Here is an 18,047-nt window from a genome sequence, read left to right as displayed (position 1 = left end):
CCTGGTTTTCCGTGCCTGTCGTAAAACGTAGCCTCAGAGGTGGGCCTGAGCATGCTGGGAACGCCATCCCCCAGTCACAGCACCTTTGTCGCCAGCCTCGAACAGCGCCCCATGCAGGCCGCCCGGCGCCGGGCGCAGCCCCTGCCGCCACCGCCCACGGCTTGGATCTGAGGCCCGGAACCACAGCCGCCCCGCGGAGCTGGCGGGAGGACTCCTTCTCTCGCTGTGTCGGGCGCTGCCTTGGAAAACTTTGACCTTTGAAACTGGGGGTCTCTTGCGTGTTGAAGAGCGAAGGTTCACCTTGCTTTTCCTCCTCTTTCCCCCGCCCTGCGCCCCGGGTCACAGGGAGCCACACCCGGCAGGACAGCATGGAGCCCAGCGACCTCTGGGACGACGTGTCCAACTGTCGGTGTGGGGACCGGCTCAAGACCCTGGAGCAGAGGGCCCGGAGGCAGCACCAGCGGTGTCTGGCGCACTCCCTGGTGGGGACCCCGAATTACATCGCCCCGGAAGTGCTCCTCCGGAAAGGTGCGTGTGTGCCCCCGGCTCCAGTGCTCAGCCTGAGTCGCCCTCCGGGTTCCTGCGGGGCTGAGAGTGTGTTCTCAGCATGTGGCCCTGGTGTGTGGCCCTGAGGGTGGGGCTGCCCTTTGCCCCCAAGCCCAGAGGAGCCGCCCCAGAGCTGGTGTGGACAGAGTGCGTGCCAGGGGCACCAGGGTCCCAGGCTCCGGCTGGGAGGCACTGCCTTCCCTGGTCAGCGTGGGCGAGGGTCACTTCCTCCGATGCCTCCCCAAGCGCCTGGAAGGTGGCAGGATGTGGGGACCCTGTGCCCCGCCTGGCCGGGCGCAGGAGGAAGCTGATCGTTGGTCATGTGCTATCAGCGGCTGCATTTGTGGGTTTGATTCCGGGGGATGCACTCAGGGAGCTGTGACCCAGGTCACTGGAGCCAGCCGACAGGGCCCCCACCTGTGTCCCCTGGTAGCTGCCCGCCTGCCAGCCTCACTGTAACTGCGGCTGCCTTGAGAGGCTGTGGGGAGTGTTCACCTCGCTGCCCAGGAAAGGTGGGAGGCGGGAGGTGCTGGCCCTCAGGCGGCCACCCTGTCCCCCCAGCCCTCGGCGCAGCCCAGAGGAGTCCCCTGGGCAGGGACTGCAGTGCACCTTTGGCAAGAATTTGGGCACGGCAAGGTTGGAGCGGGGCTTGTGTTGGGACATGGGACAAAATCAGAGGAAGACCAGCCTGCCCCAAGGCCTTCCAGAGGCTGCCCTGGCTGAGTCCCGGGCGTGGGAGCTCCGCGGGGTCCCCTCCTTGCTCCCACCCCACCTGCCGGGGGCGCCGCCGAGGTCCCGAGACCTCCCCGGGAAGCGCTCGGCACCGCCCCGACCGGGTCACAGAATTGCCGCTTCGTTCCTCGTGTGTACTTCGTGTTTGGTTCTTCAAGAACTTGGACTTCTGGTCGGTATTGTTACCAACAGTAACAGTAGTCTTTTTAAATTAGTCTGTCGCCATGAGAGCACATACGGTGCTTGTCACAGGCTGATGGTGGAAAATCAGGACGCATCCGGGCCTGTGCCCCTCAGGAGCCCGACTCTGTCTTTCAGGGTACACCCAGCTCTGCGACTGGTGGAGTGTCGGCGTGATTCTCTTCGAGATGCTGGTGGGGCAGCCGCCCTTCCTGGCCCCGACTCCCACGGAGACCCAGCTGAAGGTAACGGAGCGGGAGTCGGGGCTGCCCCGTGGGGCTGCCTGATGAGCCGGGCGGTCTTTGCCGACATCCACCTTTTATCCCCAGTGGTGTAGTGCTGTCCCTTGTCCCTGTGTGTAACGGGAGTTTTCAAAAGTATTGTTGTGGGGAGGTCCCATCGTGGCTCCAGTGGTTAATGAACCCGACTAGTATCCGTGAGGATGCAGGTTCCATCCCTGGCGTCGCTCAGTGGGTTAAGGATCCGGCATTGCCATGAGCTGTGGTGTAAGTCACAGATGCGGCTTGGATCCGGCGTTGCTGTGGCTGTGGTGGAGGCCGGCGGCTGCAGTTCCGCTTTGACCCCTAGCCTGGGAACCTGCATACACCACGGGAGTGGCCCTAAAAGACAAACACACACACAAACACACACACATACTATTATTACTACTTAGTTAAAGTGTTTTAATAAGTAAAGGCACAGAGTCAGACCCAGGTTTTGACTTGAGGTATTACGGGACCGTGGTCCCCTGCCGTCTTGGTATCTCCAGGTGGGGATTGGGAACAGAGAAGCAGGAAGGCTGCAGGTCTGGGGCGGCCGAGCGAGACCCAGCAGAGCTCAGAGCTCAGAGCGGTGCCCGAGCAAGTCGCTGTGTTGCTTTGGATGTTGGGTGTTACCTGGTTGCCGCTGGCAGGTTGTCAGCTGTGTGGTCAGGCTAGCTCTGCATGTTTCTCATGTTCATTTCAAGTAAGTAAAATCTCTCTGTCACGTAACAACTTAGTGCTAAATAGTTTTAGCACAGGGGCCCTTTACTCTCCGAAGTGAATGGTTGGATGGCCTCGAAGGCGGGACGGGAGCCTCGTTGACGTCTCTGGAACTTCTGAGAACCGCGCTCCCACCTGCTCCCTGACAGTCCTAGAACGTTTTCACATGCCCCTCAGTCCACGGGAGACCCTAAATCAGTAACCTCTTGGTTAGGAAAACCTTAAATTAAGGCTTGGTTTTATTACAGTGATCATAAGTTGGAGTTTGGCAGTGTCTGTATCTTCATCGAACTGCTAAACCAGTGACTGATTTGCCTGCATGATGATAACCTGGTGCATAAATGTGCCGACACTTGGCATGGAAACCCCTTTTAAGTGTACAGTTCAGTTGCATTAAGTCTGTTCAGAAAGGTGTGCAGCTGTCACCACTGCCCGTTTCCCGATGTTTCCATCATCCCAGGCAGAAGCTGACCCACTCAGCGGTGGCCCTGGGGCCCCGGAGCCTCTCTGCTGCTTCTGCTGCCATGAAGTGGCCTCCTCCGGGCCCCGATATATGTGGCACCATGCAGCTCTGGCCTCCGTGGCTGGGCCCTGGTATACGTGGCACCGTGCAGCTCTGGCCTCTGTGGCTGGGCCCTGGTATACGTGGCACCGTGCAGCTCTGGCCTCCGTAGCTGGCTCGTTTCACTCAGTTCAGCCCTGCTGTCGCCTGTGTCCGGATTTCCTTTCTAGGCTGAACGGTACCCCACTGTGTGTAAGTAACGTTCCACTTTGTCTGCCCATCGTCCGGTGGTGGCCGTTCAGGCTGTGTGTCCCCTGCCCTTGTGAACAGGGCTGCCGTGAACCTGAAGGTGCCTGCCTGGTCCCTGCTGTCTCCCAGTGTGTCTGGGTCGATGCCCAGGACGGGCTTGCTGGGTCCGCGGTTATTCCACCTGGAACCTTCTGAGGAACCTGCGTGCTGTTTCCACCATTTGACGTTCCCTCCGACAGGGAGCGGAGTCCCTGCTTCTCCGCATCCGTGCCCACATTTATTTTCCTCTTTTTTTAGTAGTAGCCTTTCTGGTGCGTGTGAGATGGTATCTCCTGGCAGTTTTGAGTTGCGTGTCCGTTGTGTTCAGGGATGCTGAACGTCTCTTCCTGTGCTTCGTGCTCATTTCTGAGAGAAAGGTCTCTTCAAGTCCTTGGCCCCACCCCCCACTTCTTTCTTTGTCTTTTTTTTTTTTTTTTGCTTTTTAGGGCCGCACTTGCAGCACATGCAAGTTCCCGGGTTAGGGGTCCCAGCCTGCAGCCACAGCAATGCCAGATCCAATCTGCATCTGCGACCTCCACCACAGCTCAGGGCAACGCCGGATCCTTAACCCATTGGGCGAGGCCAGGGATCGAACCACAGCCTCATGGTTCCTGGCCAGATTTGTTTCTGCTCTGCCACTGCAGGAACTCCTCCTTTGCCCTTTTTTGATCAGGTGGTTTGGGGGTTTGTTGTTGAGTTCTTCTTGTATTCCTGACGTTAATCCTGTGTCACATCTACACTGGGCATCAGTCTCCCCCTCCATGGGTTGCCTTTTCGCTCTGCTGATTTTGATGTGTACAAAGTTGAAATTTTGTTGAGTCCGTTATGTGTTTTGTGTTTTATTGCCTGTGCTTTTGGTGTCATATCCAAGAAATCAGGGCCAGATCCACCATCGTGGAGATCCTCCTCTCTGTTTTCTTCTCTGAGTTTTATAACTTCAGCTCCAGTAAACAACTACTCAGGTTCCAACCATCCCTCGTACCCCCGCTCCACCCTCGCGCCACCCCACTCATGTGGCCTTGGTTCATCCTGACTCCGGGTGTAAACAGGAAGTCCCTTAGAAAAGAAAAACAACGTTTTCGGAGTTCCCTTGTGGCGCAGCAGATGAAGGATCTGGCGCTGTCCCTGCTGTGGCTGGGCTCGCTGCCGAGGCGCAGGGGTGACCCCCTGGCCCAGGAACTGCCACATGCTGCGTGTGCAGCCGGGAAGGAACAAAAAGAAGTCCCCGAGGCGTCCTCTTCACAGGGAACCTGACCGTGACCCAGGCTGCTCTGTGTGCTTGAGCGTCGGGAACCGAGGGTGTCTCTCGCACCCCGTTCCTCAGGCTGTGGGCCTCCCGCTAAAACCACGCGGGCCATTAGCTGTTCACGTCCTTCTCTGTCTCTTCTCTTTTCCCGAAGGGAAACTATCAAAGTCTTACTTTGATATTAAAAATTTTTAGATTGACGTGTAGTTGGTTTATGGTATGTGTTTGTTTCACGTGTACACAGAGTGATTCAGTTGTGTGGTGTTTCCAGGTTCTGTGCTGTCTCAGGTTATTACAAGACATGGGGCAGTTCCCTGTGCTCTTCAGTAGGTCCTTGTTGCATGTCTGTGAGTCTGGTTCTGTTTCGTAAGTTCATTTTATTATGTTTTTCTAGATTGCACGTAGCAGTGGTACAATGTGGTACTTGTCTTTGTCTGAACTGACTTCACTAAGGATGATAATCAGTCCCTAGGTTCATCTAGGTTACTTCGAGTGGGATTGTTTCATTCTTTTTTATGGCTGCGTGGTATTCCATTCCTCTTCTTAAGCCCTTCCTCTGTGGGTGGACACTTAGGTGGCTGCCACGTCTTGGCTATCGTGAAAGTAGCGGTGCACGGATCTTTTCAGAATCGAGGTTTTGTCTCTTCCGGATGCCGGGAGCGGTTCTGCAGGCTCATACAGTTGCCCTGTTTTGAGCTGTTTGAGGACCGTCCGTTCTGTTTGCAGTCTGGCTGCACAGTGGACCTTCCCACCAGCAGGGCACGAGGGCTCCCGTGTCTCCATGTGCTCACCAACACTTGGTACTCGTGGTCGTTTTGCTGATGGCCATTCTGACCCGCGTGGGGCGATGGCTCGTTGTGCTCTTTGTGTTTCTCGAATATCGAGGGCCGTTGAGATCACATGCTCTCACGCTGTCCCGGGCCGGCCGCCGTCAGCCGGGGTGAGGGGGAGGAAAACCGGTGTGCTGTCCCCGCAGGTGATTAACTGGGAGAGCACGCTGCACATCCCGGCGCAGGTGGAGCTGAGCCCCGAGGCCCGGGACCTCATCGCCAAGCTGTGCTGCGCGGCCGAGCGTCGCCTGGGCCGCAACGGGGCCGACGACCTGAAGGCCCACCCGTTCCTGGGCCCCGTGGACTTCTCCAGCGACATCCGGAGGCAGCCGGCCCCCTACGTGCCCACCATCAGCCACCCCATGGACACGTCCAACTTTGACCCCGTGGATGAGGACGGGCCCTGGCAGGACGGCAGCGAGGACGGCAGCAGGGCCTGGGACGCGCTGGGCCCGCCGGGCGGCCGGCACCCCGAGCACGCCTTCTACGAGTTCACCTTCCGGCGGTTCTTTGACGACAACGGCTACCCCTTCCGCTGCCCGAAGCCCGCGGGGGCCGAGGCCGAGGCGGAGCCGCCGGGGGCGTCGTCAGGGGGCTGCCAGCCCGTGTACGTGTAGCGCCCGGTGCGCTGAGCCCCCGGCCGCCAGGACGGCGGCCCGGGACCCACGGGGTTCGAGTCGGCTTAGAGGACCTTCACTGCATTAAAATGATATTTTAAAGAATTAGTACAGTTTAGAAAGAGCACTTATTTTGTTTAATAGCCATTTTTCTAACTAAATTATAGGGATTGGTTTTGACAAATCATGCTGCTGTTATTTTCTACGTTTGTATTTTATCCACAGCACTTATTCACATTTAGGGAAAGACATCAAAGCTGAACATCATGTGATAAGAAATCTGTGCAATAATGTAAAAAAAAAAGAGATAACACTGTTGTGATGTAACTGATGCCATTTTATTCGCACAGTTGTTTCTGCTTTATATTTTTCCCACATTTCAAAGTTGTGATAGAACGTTGCAAGCTGCTTCTGTTGTTTTGTCCTCTGTGCTTTTTGCATATTGTGGTGCGATAGGAAGTGTGGGCAGGGGAGCCGGCTGGTGCGATTCCAGGTGGCAGCTTCGGCGCAGGGCTGCAGGGACAGGCTTGTCCTGTTGGGACGTGATCGAGTCTTGCCGTTCACAGCGGGTTCTGTGAACACGTCCTTCCCCGGCGCCTGGGCCGGAGCCGGCCTGGGCCGGCTTCCTCCTGTCTCGCTGCGGAAACGCGCGCGTGTCTGTGAAGTGGTGTGACTGTGTCGTGGGTGCGACTGGACTCTTTGGGGGCAGGCGTAGACGTTTGTCCTCCACGAACCTTGCCTTCGTCAAAAGGGATGAACTTAGCTCCGCCAAGAAAGCCCAGGTCAGACGCCGACCTCCGCGTGCCTTGCCAGCCAGGGTGCCCGAGCCCCCCTGCCCTCCAGGCGCCCGCAGGGGCCGTGTCCCAGACCCTGGGTCACCGGGCGGAGGGGTGTGACCTCAGGGTCCCGCACCTTGTCTCTGGTGTGCTTCGAAGGGTCAGTCTTCCCTTGGTTTTAAAAATGACGTTTTTCTCATCTTTGTAGAAGGACGTTTCCCAGGGCGGTTGGAATAAGAAAGGTGATGAAGCCATATGTACTTTCCTAGGCGTGTAGATGTCTACATAACTCATAGATTAACACAGAATATTCCCACTGCGAGTAGTATGATTCCTATTTAAAGTGATTTATATTTGAGTAAAACGTTAAATTCTCTTTTTTGCTTTTTAAAAACCGGACGCGTCCTATTTTCCTTTATATTATTCCACATATTTTTCCTTGAGGTTTTTGGCATGACACATCCATTACTTAGTGTGCATCTCGGCACCAACACGTCTGCGTGCCTTGGCGTCTCGGCGGCAGAGGCTCCGGGTGCGGCTTCCGTGGTGAGAGCGGCGTCGGGGGCCGCGGTGCTCCCGCAGGGGCGTCAGCCTGCCGGGGCTGCGGTCTCGCCGTGCTCTTACTTAGGCTCTGACAGGCTCCGTGTGGTGGGTTCTTTCTCAGGAACTCGGTTTAACTCTTATTTATTGATGTATCATTGCCTTTGAAAAGCTTCTACTGGCACAATTTATTATTAAAATTTTACATCCAAATCCCTTGGTGTCAAGTTTCTTTCTTTCTTTCTTTCTTTTTTTTTTTTTTTTTTTGTGTGTGTGTGTGTGTTTTTGCCGTTTCTTGGGCTACTCCCTGGGCATATGGAGGTTCCCAGGCTAGGGGTCGAATTGGAGTCATAGCCACTGGCCTACACCACAGCCACAGCAACTCGGGATCTGAGCTGTGTCTGCAGCCTACACCACAGCTCACGGCAATGCCGGATCCTTAACCCATGGAGCAAGGCCAGGGATCGAACCTGCAACCTCCTGGTTCCTAGTCGGATTCGTTAACCACTGCGCCATGACGGGAACTCCTAACCATCCAGTTTTGAGAGGATGTTTGGCAGAGTAAGCAGAGCGGTCCACGCTTGTGTGCTGGCCCTCAGCAGCCGAAGCCTCTCTGACTGTGCACACTTAGCGAGTTACAGGGATTCGTTAACCAATGAACCACAACAGGCACTCCCCTTGGTGTCAAGTTTTATTGGAATTTATAAGTTCTCGCTTTTGTCAGCATGTTGTGACGCCCCCACACGCATGTAGCCACCCCCCCCACCGGAACAGGGTGCGGCCTCAGGAAGGGTCTGGGGGAGTTTGGCTTTCAGATCGCAGCACAGGCCCAGTCGGGCGTGGGGGGTTCTGTGACCCAGCCGCCCTCCGCCAAGGCACTGGCACGAGTGCCGATGTTCGAGGAGTCAAGCAGGCTGTCGGCTAAACCCTGAGCAGGAGCTGGTGTCTTGCCTGAGGCAGGTGTGGCGCCGCACCCTTGGTTTAGCAAGGTTGACGGGGAGTTCCCTGGTGGCTCAGCAGTTCAGGACTCGCTGTGGTCACTGCTGTGGCACAGGTTCGATCCCAGGTCTTGGAATTTTCATATGCTGCGGGCGCAGCCAGAAGTCAAGCAATTCGATGCTATTAAGGGACTAGAAAGTACGATAGTTTGTTTTCCTCTGAGTTGGTCTGAGAAGTGCAGCCAGGTGGTCACGGCTGGGCAGTCCTGGCCGGCTGTCCACCAGGCCCCGGCCCCATGTGGGGGGCTCCTTCCTACCCTGCTCCACCTTGGGTGGCACGCAGGCAGCAGCATCAGCAGTCGGGTGCGAGAACATTAGCTACCCCCTTGGAGCTCTGGGATGTTGTCCCCGGGAATGTCGGGGGCTCGGATTGGCCGGGGAGGATGGTGGGGGGCCCCTCGGGCCTGAGGGAGAGTGGGTGTGGGCGGGCAGGCTGGTGGTTCTGATTGCTGGCCCTTCAGCTCCAAGTCTGGAACAGGAGGCAAAAGGAACCCAGGGCACTTGGTGCCTCGGCGTCCCTCAGGCAGCAGCCCTGCGTCTCTGCCTCCTCCTCCTCCCGCCGTCCTGCGCTGGTTTGGTCCAGGCCGAGAGTTTAGTTGTGCTCAGTGGGAGGAATAGGGAAAGTCTGTCTGCTGCTTCTCACTGGAAGTGGAGGTGGGTTTCAATTTCTTTTTTTTTTCCTTCTATTTTTTATCTATTTAGGGCTGCACCTACGGCACATGGAAGTTCTCAGGCTAGAGGTCGAATCAGAGCTGCAGCTGCCAGCCTATGCTACAGCCACAGCAACGCAGGATCCTTAACCCACTAAGCAGGGCCAGGGATTGAACTTACATCCTTGTGGATACTAGTTGGATTTATTTCCACTGCCCCATGAATGGAACTCCAGGTTTTAATTTCAATTGCAGGGTTTTGTTTTGTTTTGTTTGGTTTTTTGCTTTTTAGGGCCACACTCACAGCATGTGGAGGTTTTCAGGCTAGAGGTCAAATCAGAGCTACAGCCACAGCAACGCAGGATCTGAGCTGCATCTGTGACCAACACCACAGCTCACGGCAACACCGGATCCTTAACCCACTGAGCGAGGCCAGGGATGGAACCCTCAACCTCATGGTTTCTTGTTGAATTCATTTTCACTGCGCCACAACGGGGGCTCCTCAATTGCAATCTTAACTCATTAACATCCGGAGTCGAATTCCCACGGGCAGTGTCTCACTGGCTCACGGCCCTGGCAGCACAGATCTGCCAGGGGAGTGAGCCCCTGGCTCTGCACTGGCCTGGTGCTGACAGCGTCTGGCAGGGCCAGGGTGGGTGGGGCAGCTGGCCTTGTCCTAGGGTGTCTCACACTTCCCGGAGCGAGTCAGCACATCCAGCCTCCCAGCTCTCTTCCTCTGCTGCTCTGAACACACGGGCCCTCCCCACATCCCGGTTTCCCACCTCTGTACGCTGGTGACTGGTGTCCCCAAAGGGATCACAGTGGCTTATAGATATGGGACCAGAGCACACGCCACCCGCAGCCCTTCCTTGCCTCTCTACGTATCACGCACCAACCACGATGTACCTTCTGGCTGAGCCCAGACTGGCCTCAGCATCCAACTCAGTGATTGGAGCAGGTCCTGCCAAGCCATCAAATTGGGCCCTTGCTATGGGCCCACCTGCCACCCTGGGGATAATGACACCAGCCAGGACCCCCATTGCCTCTCCTCCAGAGGACGCCTCAGCTCTCCGTGACCCCTCTCCCGTTCCCCCTGACTCCTGCACCAGCAGGAGCAAAGGCAGCCACATTTTTCCTGCCCCTAAAGATGATCGGCTTCCTCTGGCGCCCCCGTCCCTTCTGTTTCCAAGTCCTGCAGAAGGACAACAGGAAGCACGGAGCCTGGGCAGGGAATCCGGGCCGTGAGTCAAGCCCATCAAGCGACTGTATGTGTGTGTGTGTGTGTGTGTGTGTGTGTGTGTGTGTGTGTGGGCAGGGAATCTGGGCCGTGAGTCAAGCCCATCCAGCGACCGTGTGTGTGTGTGTGTGTGTGTGTGTGTGTGTGTGTGTGTGTGTAGGGCTGCACCGATAGCATATGGAGGTTCCCAGGCTAGGGGTCAAAGCTGAGCTGTAAGCTGCCGGCCTCCACCACAGCCCCAGCAACGCCGGATCTGAGCCACGTCTTCGACCTGCACCACAGCTCACGGCAACCCGGTTCCTTTAACCCGCTGAGCGAGGCATGAGATCAAACCTGCATCCTCATGGATACCAGCTGGGTTCTTCACCTGCTGCATCACAATGGGAACCCCCAGTAAGTGTCTTTGTATCACCTTGGGTGCATTTGAACTTCCTCATGTGGGTCTGAATGTAGCTTCTCAAAGTGCCTGCGAGGCTGCAAGGGCAAGGGGGCCCCACCTCTGCTTCTCTCACACCAGCTGTGCTTTTCTTTTGTGTAGATTTTGAAAAAACATTCTGCTGACAAAATGGTGGTTTTTTTTTTTTTTTGTTTTTTTTTTTTTTTTTTTTTTTTTTTTTTTTTTGCTATTTCTTTGGGCCGCTCCCGCGGCCTATGGAGGTTCCCAGGCTAGGGGTCGAATCGGAGCTGTAGCCACCGGCCTACACCAGACCTACAGCAATACCAGATCTGAGCCACGTCTGTGACCTACGCCACAGTTCACGGCAATGCCGGATCCTTAACCCACTGAGCAAGGCCAGGGATCAAACCCACAACCTCATGGTTCCTAGTCGGATTTGTTAACCATTGAGCTACAACGGGAACTCCTGTATTTTTTTCTTTTAATGGCTGCACTTGCAGCATATGGAGGTTCCCAGGCTAGGGGTCAAATCAGAGCTGTAGCTGCCGGCCTACACCACAGCCACAGCAACAGCATCGCCAGATCAAAGCTGCATCTGTGACCTATGCTGCAGCTTGTGGGAATGCCTGAACAAGGCCAGGGATCAAACCCACATCATCATGGATACAATGTTGGGTTCTTAACCTACTGAGCCACAGTGAGAACTCTGAGAAGTTTTATAATTTTTAAAAAAAAAGAGTCTTAGGGAATTTCCTGGGGGTCTGGTGCTTAGGACTCTTCACTCTCACTGCTGCAGCCCAGGTTCTTTCTGTGGTCTGGGAACTGAGATCCCACATCAAGCTGCTGCATGCTGTGGCAAAAAATAAATAAATAAATAAAAGCCTCTATCCACCTGCTGCCATTTCCTGCTCCCTAAACGAAACCTCTCTCATGTCTGGTTTTTCCATTATACTATTTTTTTTTTTTCTTGCTTTTTAGGGCTGCACCTGTGGCACATGGAGGTTCCCAGGATAGGGGTCAAATCGGAGCTGCAGCTGCCAGCCTACACCGCAGCCACAGCAACGTGGGATCCGAGTTGCGTCTTCGACCTACACCACAGTGCACGGTAATGCCGGATCCTTAACCCACTGAGCGATTCGTTTCCGCTGTGACACGATGAGAACTCCCCATTGTACTATTAATAGGCCTTTAATATTTCTTGATTTACTTATTTTAAACTTACTGATTTTATCAATCTTTTCAGTAAACCAGGTTTTAGGTTTTGTGACTTTTCTGGATTCCCATGTTCAATTTCATTGATTTCTGTTCTACCAAATCCTTACCGCTTACTTTGTATTTTTGGTTTTTTCTTTTTTGGCCACCCCATCGCAGGTAGAGTTCCCAGCCAGGGATCAAATCCGAGCTGGAGTTGTGACCTATGCTGCAGCTGCGGCAACGCTGGGTCCCGAGGCCACTGCACTGCCCTGGGGATCAAACCCACATCCCTGCCGCTGCAGACACACCACTGATCCTGCTGTGCCACAGGGGGAACTCCTCACTTGGTATTTGATTGCTGTTTTTTCTGGTTTCCTAAGGTGAAAGGTGAGATTGTTGATTTTATTTTTTATTTTTTTGATTTTATGTATTTCTTCTTTTCTCATATATTCAGGACTATAAATGTCTTTCATGGTGCTGCTTTTGCTGCATTCCACAAATTTTTGATAAGTTGTATTTTCATTTTCTTTGGAATTTTTTCTTGAGATTTCTCCTTTGACGTGTGTTATTTGGAAGTGTGGGGGTTAATCTCCAAGTATTTTGGCATTTTGCAGCTCTCTTTTCGTTATTGATTTCTGGTCTAATTCCACTGTGGTCTGAGAGCTATGATTTCTATTCTTTTGCATGTATAAAAATATATTTAAAAATGTATCTTGTGGCTCAGAATGCAGTCTGTCAACTGTTCTTGCTAAAAGAGCGTTGGGAGTTCCCTTGTGGTCCATCATGTTAAGCATCCATCGCTGGCACTGCCTGTGGGTCAGGTTCAGTCCCTGGTCTGGATTCGATCCCTGGCCTGGGAACTTCTGCATGCCTTGGGCACAGCCTAAATAAATAAATAAAGGGAGGTATTTGAAATGGAAAAATTAGCAATGATAGCAAAAATTAAAAACTCAATGGAACGTTTTCCTTTTTAGGGCTGCGCCCGTGGCATATGGAAGTTCCCAGGCGAGGGGTTGAATTGGAGCCGCAGTTGCAGGCCTACACCTCAACCATGGCAACGCCAGATCGAGCCTCCTCTGTGATCTGTGCTGCAGCTCTTGGCAGCCCTGGATCCTTAACCCATTCAGCAAGGCTGGGGATTGAACCCATATCCATGTCTATATCTGCATCGAAGGATTTTCAGAAAAAGAAAAAGTACGTTAAGGGCATTGAGGAAACCCTCCATTCAGTACTTCCGGAAAACGTACTAAAGCGGAAGGGTGTATTTTCGATGAAAAGGACTTGAAATGCTGAGCAAATGGATAAAAATAGACTCATACTAGAGTTCCCTTCGTGGCTCAGGGGTTGACAAACCCGACTAGGAACCATGAGGCTGCGGGTTCGATCCCTGGCCTTGATCAATGGGTTAAGGATCTGGTGTTACCGTGAGCTGTGGTGTAGGTTACAGACTCGGCTCAGATCCCTCGTTGCTGTGGCTGTGGTGTAGGCTGGTAGCTGTAGCTCCGATTCCGCCCCGGCCTGGGAACTTCCACATGCCGACGGTGCGGCCCTTAAAAAAAAATAGACACATACAAATGTTTGTCATCACAAAATTTCAGAATGTTTGAAAGAAAATCCTCCAAGCTTCCAGAGAGACAAACCAGTTCATATATAAAGGATCAAGAATTAGAATGGCTGGGGGAGTTCTTATGTGGCTCGACAGGTTAAGGATCCAGAGTTGTCACGGCAGCTCAGGTCACTGCTGTGGCCTGGGTTCGATTCCTGGCCCGGGAACTTCCACATGCTGTGGGTGTGGCCAAAAAAAGAAAAGAAAGTCGAAAAAAAATTGAAATTTACCTTCTGAAAAACTAATCCTGAGCATTTCACCTCATAACTTCTTGGTTAAAATGGTCACCTGAGGAGTTCCTATTGTGGCGCAGTGGAAATGAACCCCACTAGGAACCATGAGGTTGTGGGTTTGATCCTTGGCCTCGCTCAGTGGGTTAGGGATCCGGCGTTGCTGTGGCTGTGGTGGAGGCCGGCAGCTACAGCTCCGATTCGACCCCTAGCCTGGGAACCTCCCAATGCCTCGGGTGCGGCCCTAAAAAGCCAAAAAAAAAAAAAAAAAAAAAAAAGTCACTTGAGAAAACTAAAAAGAGTTGCCCCTCCCTGCCTCATAAAGGGAAACCCGAAGTGTGTCCGGCAGTGACTGCGCCGCAGAAGTCCCTTCGCGCGGCGTGGTCTCCGGTCCTTCTCAGTGTCTGAGGAAGCAGTCGATGCCCAGGTCCCGCTGGTGTCTACGCCTCGTCTCTGCCGCCTGTCCTTGGCTTCCCCGCGTGGGCTCTTGTTCCCTGTCTCGGTTGAACCGGGCCCGCGGGGGCTGTCGTGGAAGAGCTTCCCTTCATTACACCGCGCGGTAGTCCAGGCGAATGTCACCAAACCGCAGGTGCAGGCAGCTGCCCGCGTGCGGTAGGCTCACCCACTGCCACGCGGTTGCGGGCGAGGAAGGGCGGCGTCAAGTTCAGACTCCAAGTAAGGAGCCCGGGCAGCTGGAGCTCAAGAGACCCCAGCTGCCCGGCGGCTTTTAGAGATGGGGAGGGGGCGGGGGCTGTCTGGAGCGCGATCAGCTCGTGGACTTTCTTCTGGTCGGTGGGTGGTGAGGCCGTTGTGGCTCAGTATCAACCTTCTGGTGCCAGCTGGTCTGGGGTCCACGGGCTGGTGGGCAGCGTGCAGTTAACGTCTGCCTCCTGGCGGGGGGTTCACTGTCTGCCACACAGTCCAGAGCCCATGAGGGGGAACGGAGGTCCCTTGACTTTGGTTAATGGCGAAACAGTTCTTTTGTTTGGCTTGACTGTTTTCTCTCTGCATGTTCTCATTTCTCTGATAAACTGCACTCAGTGCTCAGGGAAGGCCTAGGAGGCTATAGGTTCTCTACGGACAAGAGGCAGGCGGAGGACGTGGGGTGGGGGGTGCCTGTCCTGGGACGATCCCGCAGGGTCCTGCTTGAGACCTGAACGGTCACACATCAGCTGTGATCCCGGCTTTCAGGAAAAGATTGCTCCTGGAGTTCATGTTGCGGTGCAGCGGAAAAGAGGCCCTAAAGAAATTTATGTATGTATAGTTCCCTTAGAACATGCTTTTATTTGGATCACTTCTCTTTTCTTTACCCAAAGAGTGGTTGTTTTATAAATATGTGGAGTTTCCATTGTGGCACAGCAGAAACAAATCTGAGTGGTAACCATGAGGTTGTGGGTTCCATCCCTGGCTTCACTCAGTGGGTTAAGGATCCGGCGTTGCCAGGAGCTGTGCTGTAGGTTGAAGACGTGGCTCGGATCCCATGTGGCTGTGGCTGTGGTGTAGGCTGGTAGCTGTAACTCCAACTGACCCCTAGCCTGGGAACGTCTGTATGCTGCAGGTATGGCCATAAAAAGCAAAAAAAAAAAAAAAAAAAAAAAAAAAAAAAAAAAAAAATCATTTTTCTAAATAAACCTGTCTTTTTCAATTAATCTGTGGTCTTTGTAAAATAATATAGGCGAGATGCACTAGACATATAAATATTACTAAAGGAACAATATGGAAACTAAGATACTGCTCTTTGTAGGTGGTTCTATGAGTATTTTAAAAATTATTACTTACTTTAATTAAGGAGAATAACTAGAATCCACCTTGTGTATTTCAAGGTGGCCTTAGCACTTAGTATGAGAAGTACTTTGAGGCCAAGGGAAGTAAATGAAATTGAAATTGTTGTTCTAAATACAACTGCAGATTTTCCTCCTAATTAAATTAGTGGCTCCCCCCCCCCGAATTTTGATCATAAAGAACTGAAGAACTGGAGATGAAGGCTCTGCCGTGAAAGGCGGAGGCAGCCCCCGAGTATCATCTCAGGCAGCCTGGAATTTTCCATGCAGATGGTTAATTGCTTTGATGATAGCAGTTCACTCCTAGATGCTTCAGAACACTCTAGGGGGGTTTGGCTGCTCTGAGTCCACACATAACTCTTCCAAAGATCCTCTGAATTTTGTTGAGCGGGTTCTTTTGCGCGTTTGTCTTCTGGGCCGTGGAAGTTTATCTCAATAAAGGGCAGATAGGTAAGATGTTGCAAGTCTTATTTCTTAGCAACAGAGGTTGCATGATCACAGCTGGAGGAAACAGCAGATACTGTGGGGTAAGAATGTAAGTGGAAATACTCTGGTCAAATGTGTTTGGTGTTTGCTTCCCTTTACTCTGGAACATACATGCAGGAGATCGGCGCCCTGCCTACGCCGCTCACCATGTATCCTGCGTTCTACGCAGTGTTTTTTTTAGTCCCGAAAGTACCCTAGGTTCTCTGAGTGCCAAGTCCTAGCAGCAGACAGCAGAGGGAGCTGACAGCTTTTATAAGTGAGACCCGTGCGTGTTTTCTGGGCTCAGGAAATGTCTGCCGGGTCATTTCCGTGGAGAAGGAAGCAGCGATTCTTCATTAAACCACACACTGCAGCTGTTTTCTTGTTGCTGCTGCTCTCTGCACCTGTACCTTCTGGGAAGGGGCTGCTGAGCTGGCACAGTCACGTGGAAGGGATCGATGCGCAAACTTCTCCTTTATTTATTTTTTTGTCTTTTTGCTATGTCCTTGGGCCGCTCCCGCAGCACATGGAGGTTCCCAGGCTAGGGGTCCAAGCGGAGCTACAGCTGCCGGCCTACACCACAGCCACAGCCATGCAGGATCCAAGTCACATTTGCGACCTACACCACAGTTCACGTTCAATGCCAGATCCTTAACCCACTGAGCGAGGCCAGGAATGGAACCCGCAACCTCATGGTTCCTAGTCGGATTCGTTAACTGCTGAGCCACGACGGGAACTCCGAAACTTCTCTTGTATTAAAGGCAAATCTCCACTACATATCCTAGTTACCCCCCCCCCCCGCCCCGCCACCGAGGAAAAGACTAGACTGTTGTCAAGAGACCCTGGAATGGCAAGGTGTGCTCTCGTCTGGAATCATCATGGGCACCCACTGTCCTGTCACTGCACACTGAGTCAACAAAAGCATACCGACCAGCATTGTCATTGTGTGCAATATATGTCTTTTTGGGTTTTTTTTTTTTGTCTTTTTAGGGTCACAACCCACGGCATCTGGAGCTGCAGCCACTAGCCTACACCACAGCCGCAGCAAGGCGGGGATCCTTAACCCACGGAGCGAGGCCAGGGATCAAACTGCGTCCTCATGGGTACTAGTTCCCGCTGAGCCTCGAGGGGACTCCGTGTTCAGTATATGCCTTATCATGGCTCAGTGGCTAATGAACCCGACTAGTATCCACTTCGATCCCTGGCCTTGCTCTGTGGATTAAGGATCCGGCATTGCCCTGAGCTATGGTACAGCTCGGCTACACCATGTCGGCTATTGCAGACACGGCTTGGATCCCGCATTGCTGTGGCTGTGGGGTAGGCTGGTGGCTACAGCTCCGATTTGACCCCTAGCCTGGGAACCTCCATATACCTTGGGTGCGGCTCTAAAAAGACAAAAGTCTTGAGTGTTCCTTTGCACAACTGAATCCTTAAAACTGAAGCTTGACTCTTTTTTTTCTTTTTTGACTGCATCCTTGGCATGTGAAGTTCTCAGGCCAGGAATCGAACACAAGACCAGAGCTGCTGCAGGGACAACACCGGATCCTTAGCCCAATTCACCACAAGAGAACTCCCAAAGCTTGAATGTTTTAAAACCCATGGGAGTCTCCACATAAACATGTCACCAGTTTTTTGCAGGACAGCCGTATAGAGCAGATGGGATCAGCTCATTCAGGTAATGAATTCTATAGTCGTGACCTTCCTTGACCTTGGAGAGAGAATTCAGTCTCCAGAAAGAAGAGCTCTTGACCCCAACATGACCCTTCCTTCCTGTTAAGACAGAGCCAGCAGAGCCATGGGGGCATCTCTGAGAAGGGGCAGCGGGAAGATCCGGGCGGGAGGCAGACATGGTGCCCTGAGGAGGGAGCAGCGGTCACGGGATAGAGGCCAGGACTGGGTTTTGTGGCTGGGCTCTGGGACAGCGGGACCAGCCTGGCCGAGGTGGTTGAAACACACGCACACCAGCTCTTGGCAAGTACCACGTTGTGCCCCCTCTCAGAGGATGCCCTGCCAGACGGATGCGTCCGCTAAGGCAGTGCTTCTCCAGGCTTCGTTCCGGATCCTTCACGCTCTAACAAGAATTGACAGGGGGGGATCTGCTGAACCGGTGGCTCACTGAGGCTGGCAGGATGCAGCAAGCTTCCCGCTCCCTTCTGGGTGCCTTGTGAGGAAGGCCCTGCCCCTGTGGCTGCCAGTTAAGCAGTTTGGCTAAACGGGGTTCTGGCAGGTAGAAAGACAGGTCAGGAAGA

General features: G+C 53.5%; 1 protein-coding gene across 3 annotated transcripts in view; it reads left to right on the top strand.

Moving 5' to 3' along the window:
* The window catches only part of LATS2 (LATS, large tumor suppressor, homolog 2 (Drosophila)), a 40,448-nt gene extending 32,995 nt beyond the window's left edge, over positions 1-7,453 (top strand). For 2 of the 3 annotated variants that reach the window (XM_021065128.1, XM_021065129.1), the window contains exons 6-8: positions 346-528; positions 1,597-1,703; positions 5,454-7,453. In XM_021065128.1, coding sequence (XP_020920787.1) covers positions 346-528; positions 1,597-1,703; positions 5,454-5,924 — 761 coding nt within the window. In that variant the 3' untranslated portion in view covers positions 5,925-7,453. 3 annotated transcript variants of the gene reach the window in all.

Source organism: Sus scrofa, chromosome 11 (assembly GCF_000003025.6).
Source record: "Sus scrofa isolate TJ Tabasco breed Duroc chromosome 11, Sscrofa11.1, whole genome shotgun sequence".
Taxonomy (NCBI): Eukaryota; Metazoa; Chordata; class Mammalia; order Artiodactyla; family Suidae; genus Sus; species Sus scrofa.
The sequence above is the reverse complement of the archived record's forward strand: the minus strand, read 5'-3'. Positions and strand labels throughout refer to the sequence as shown.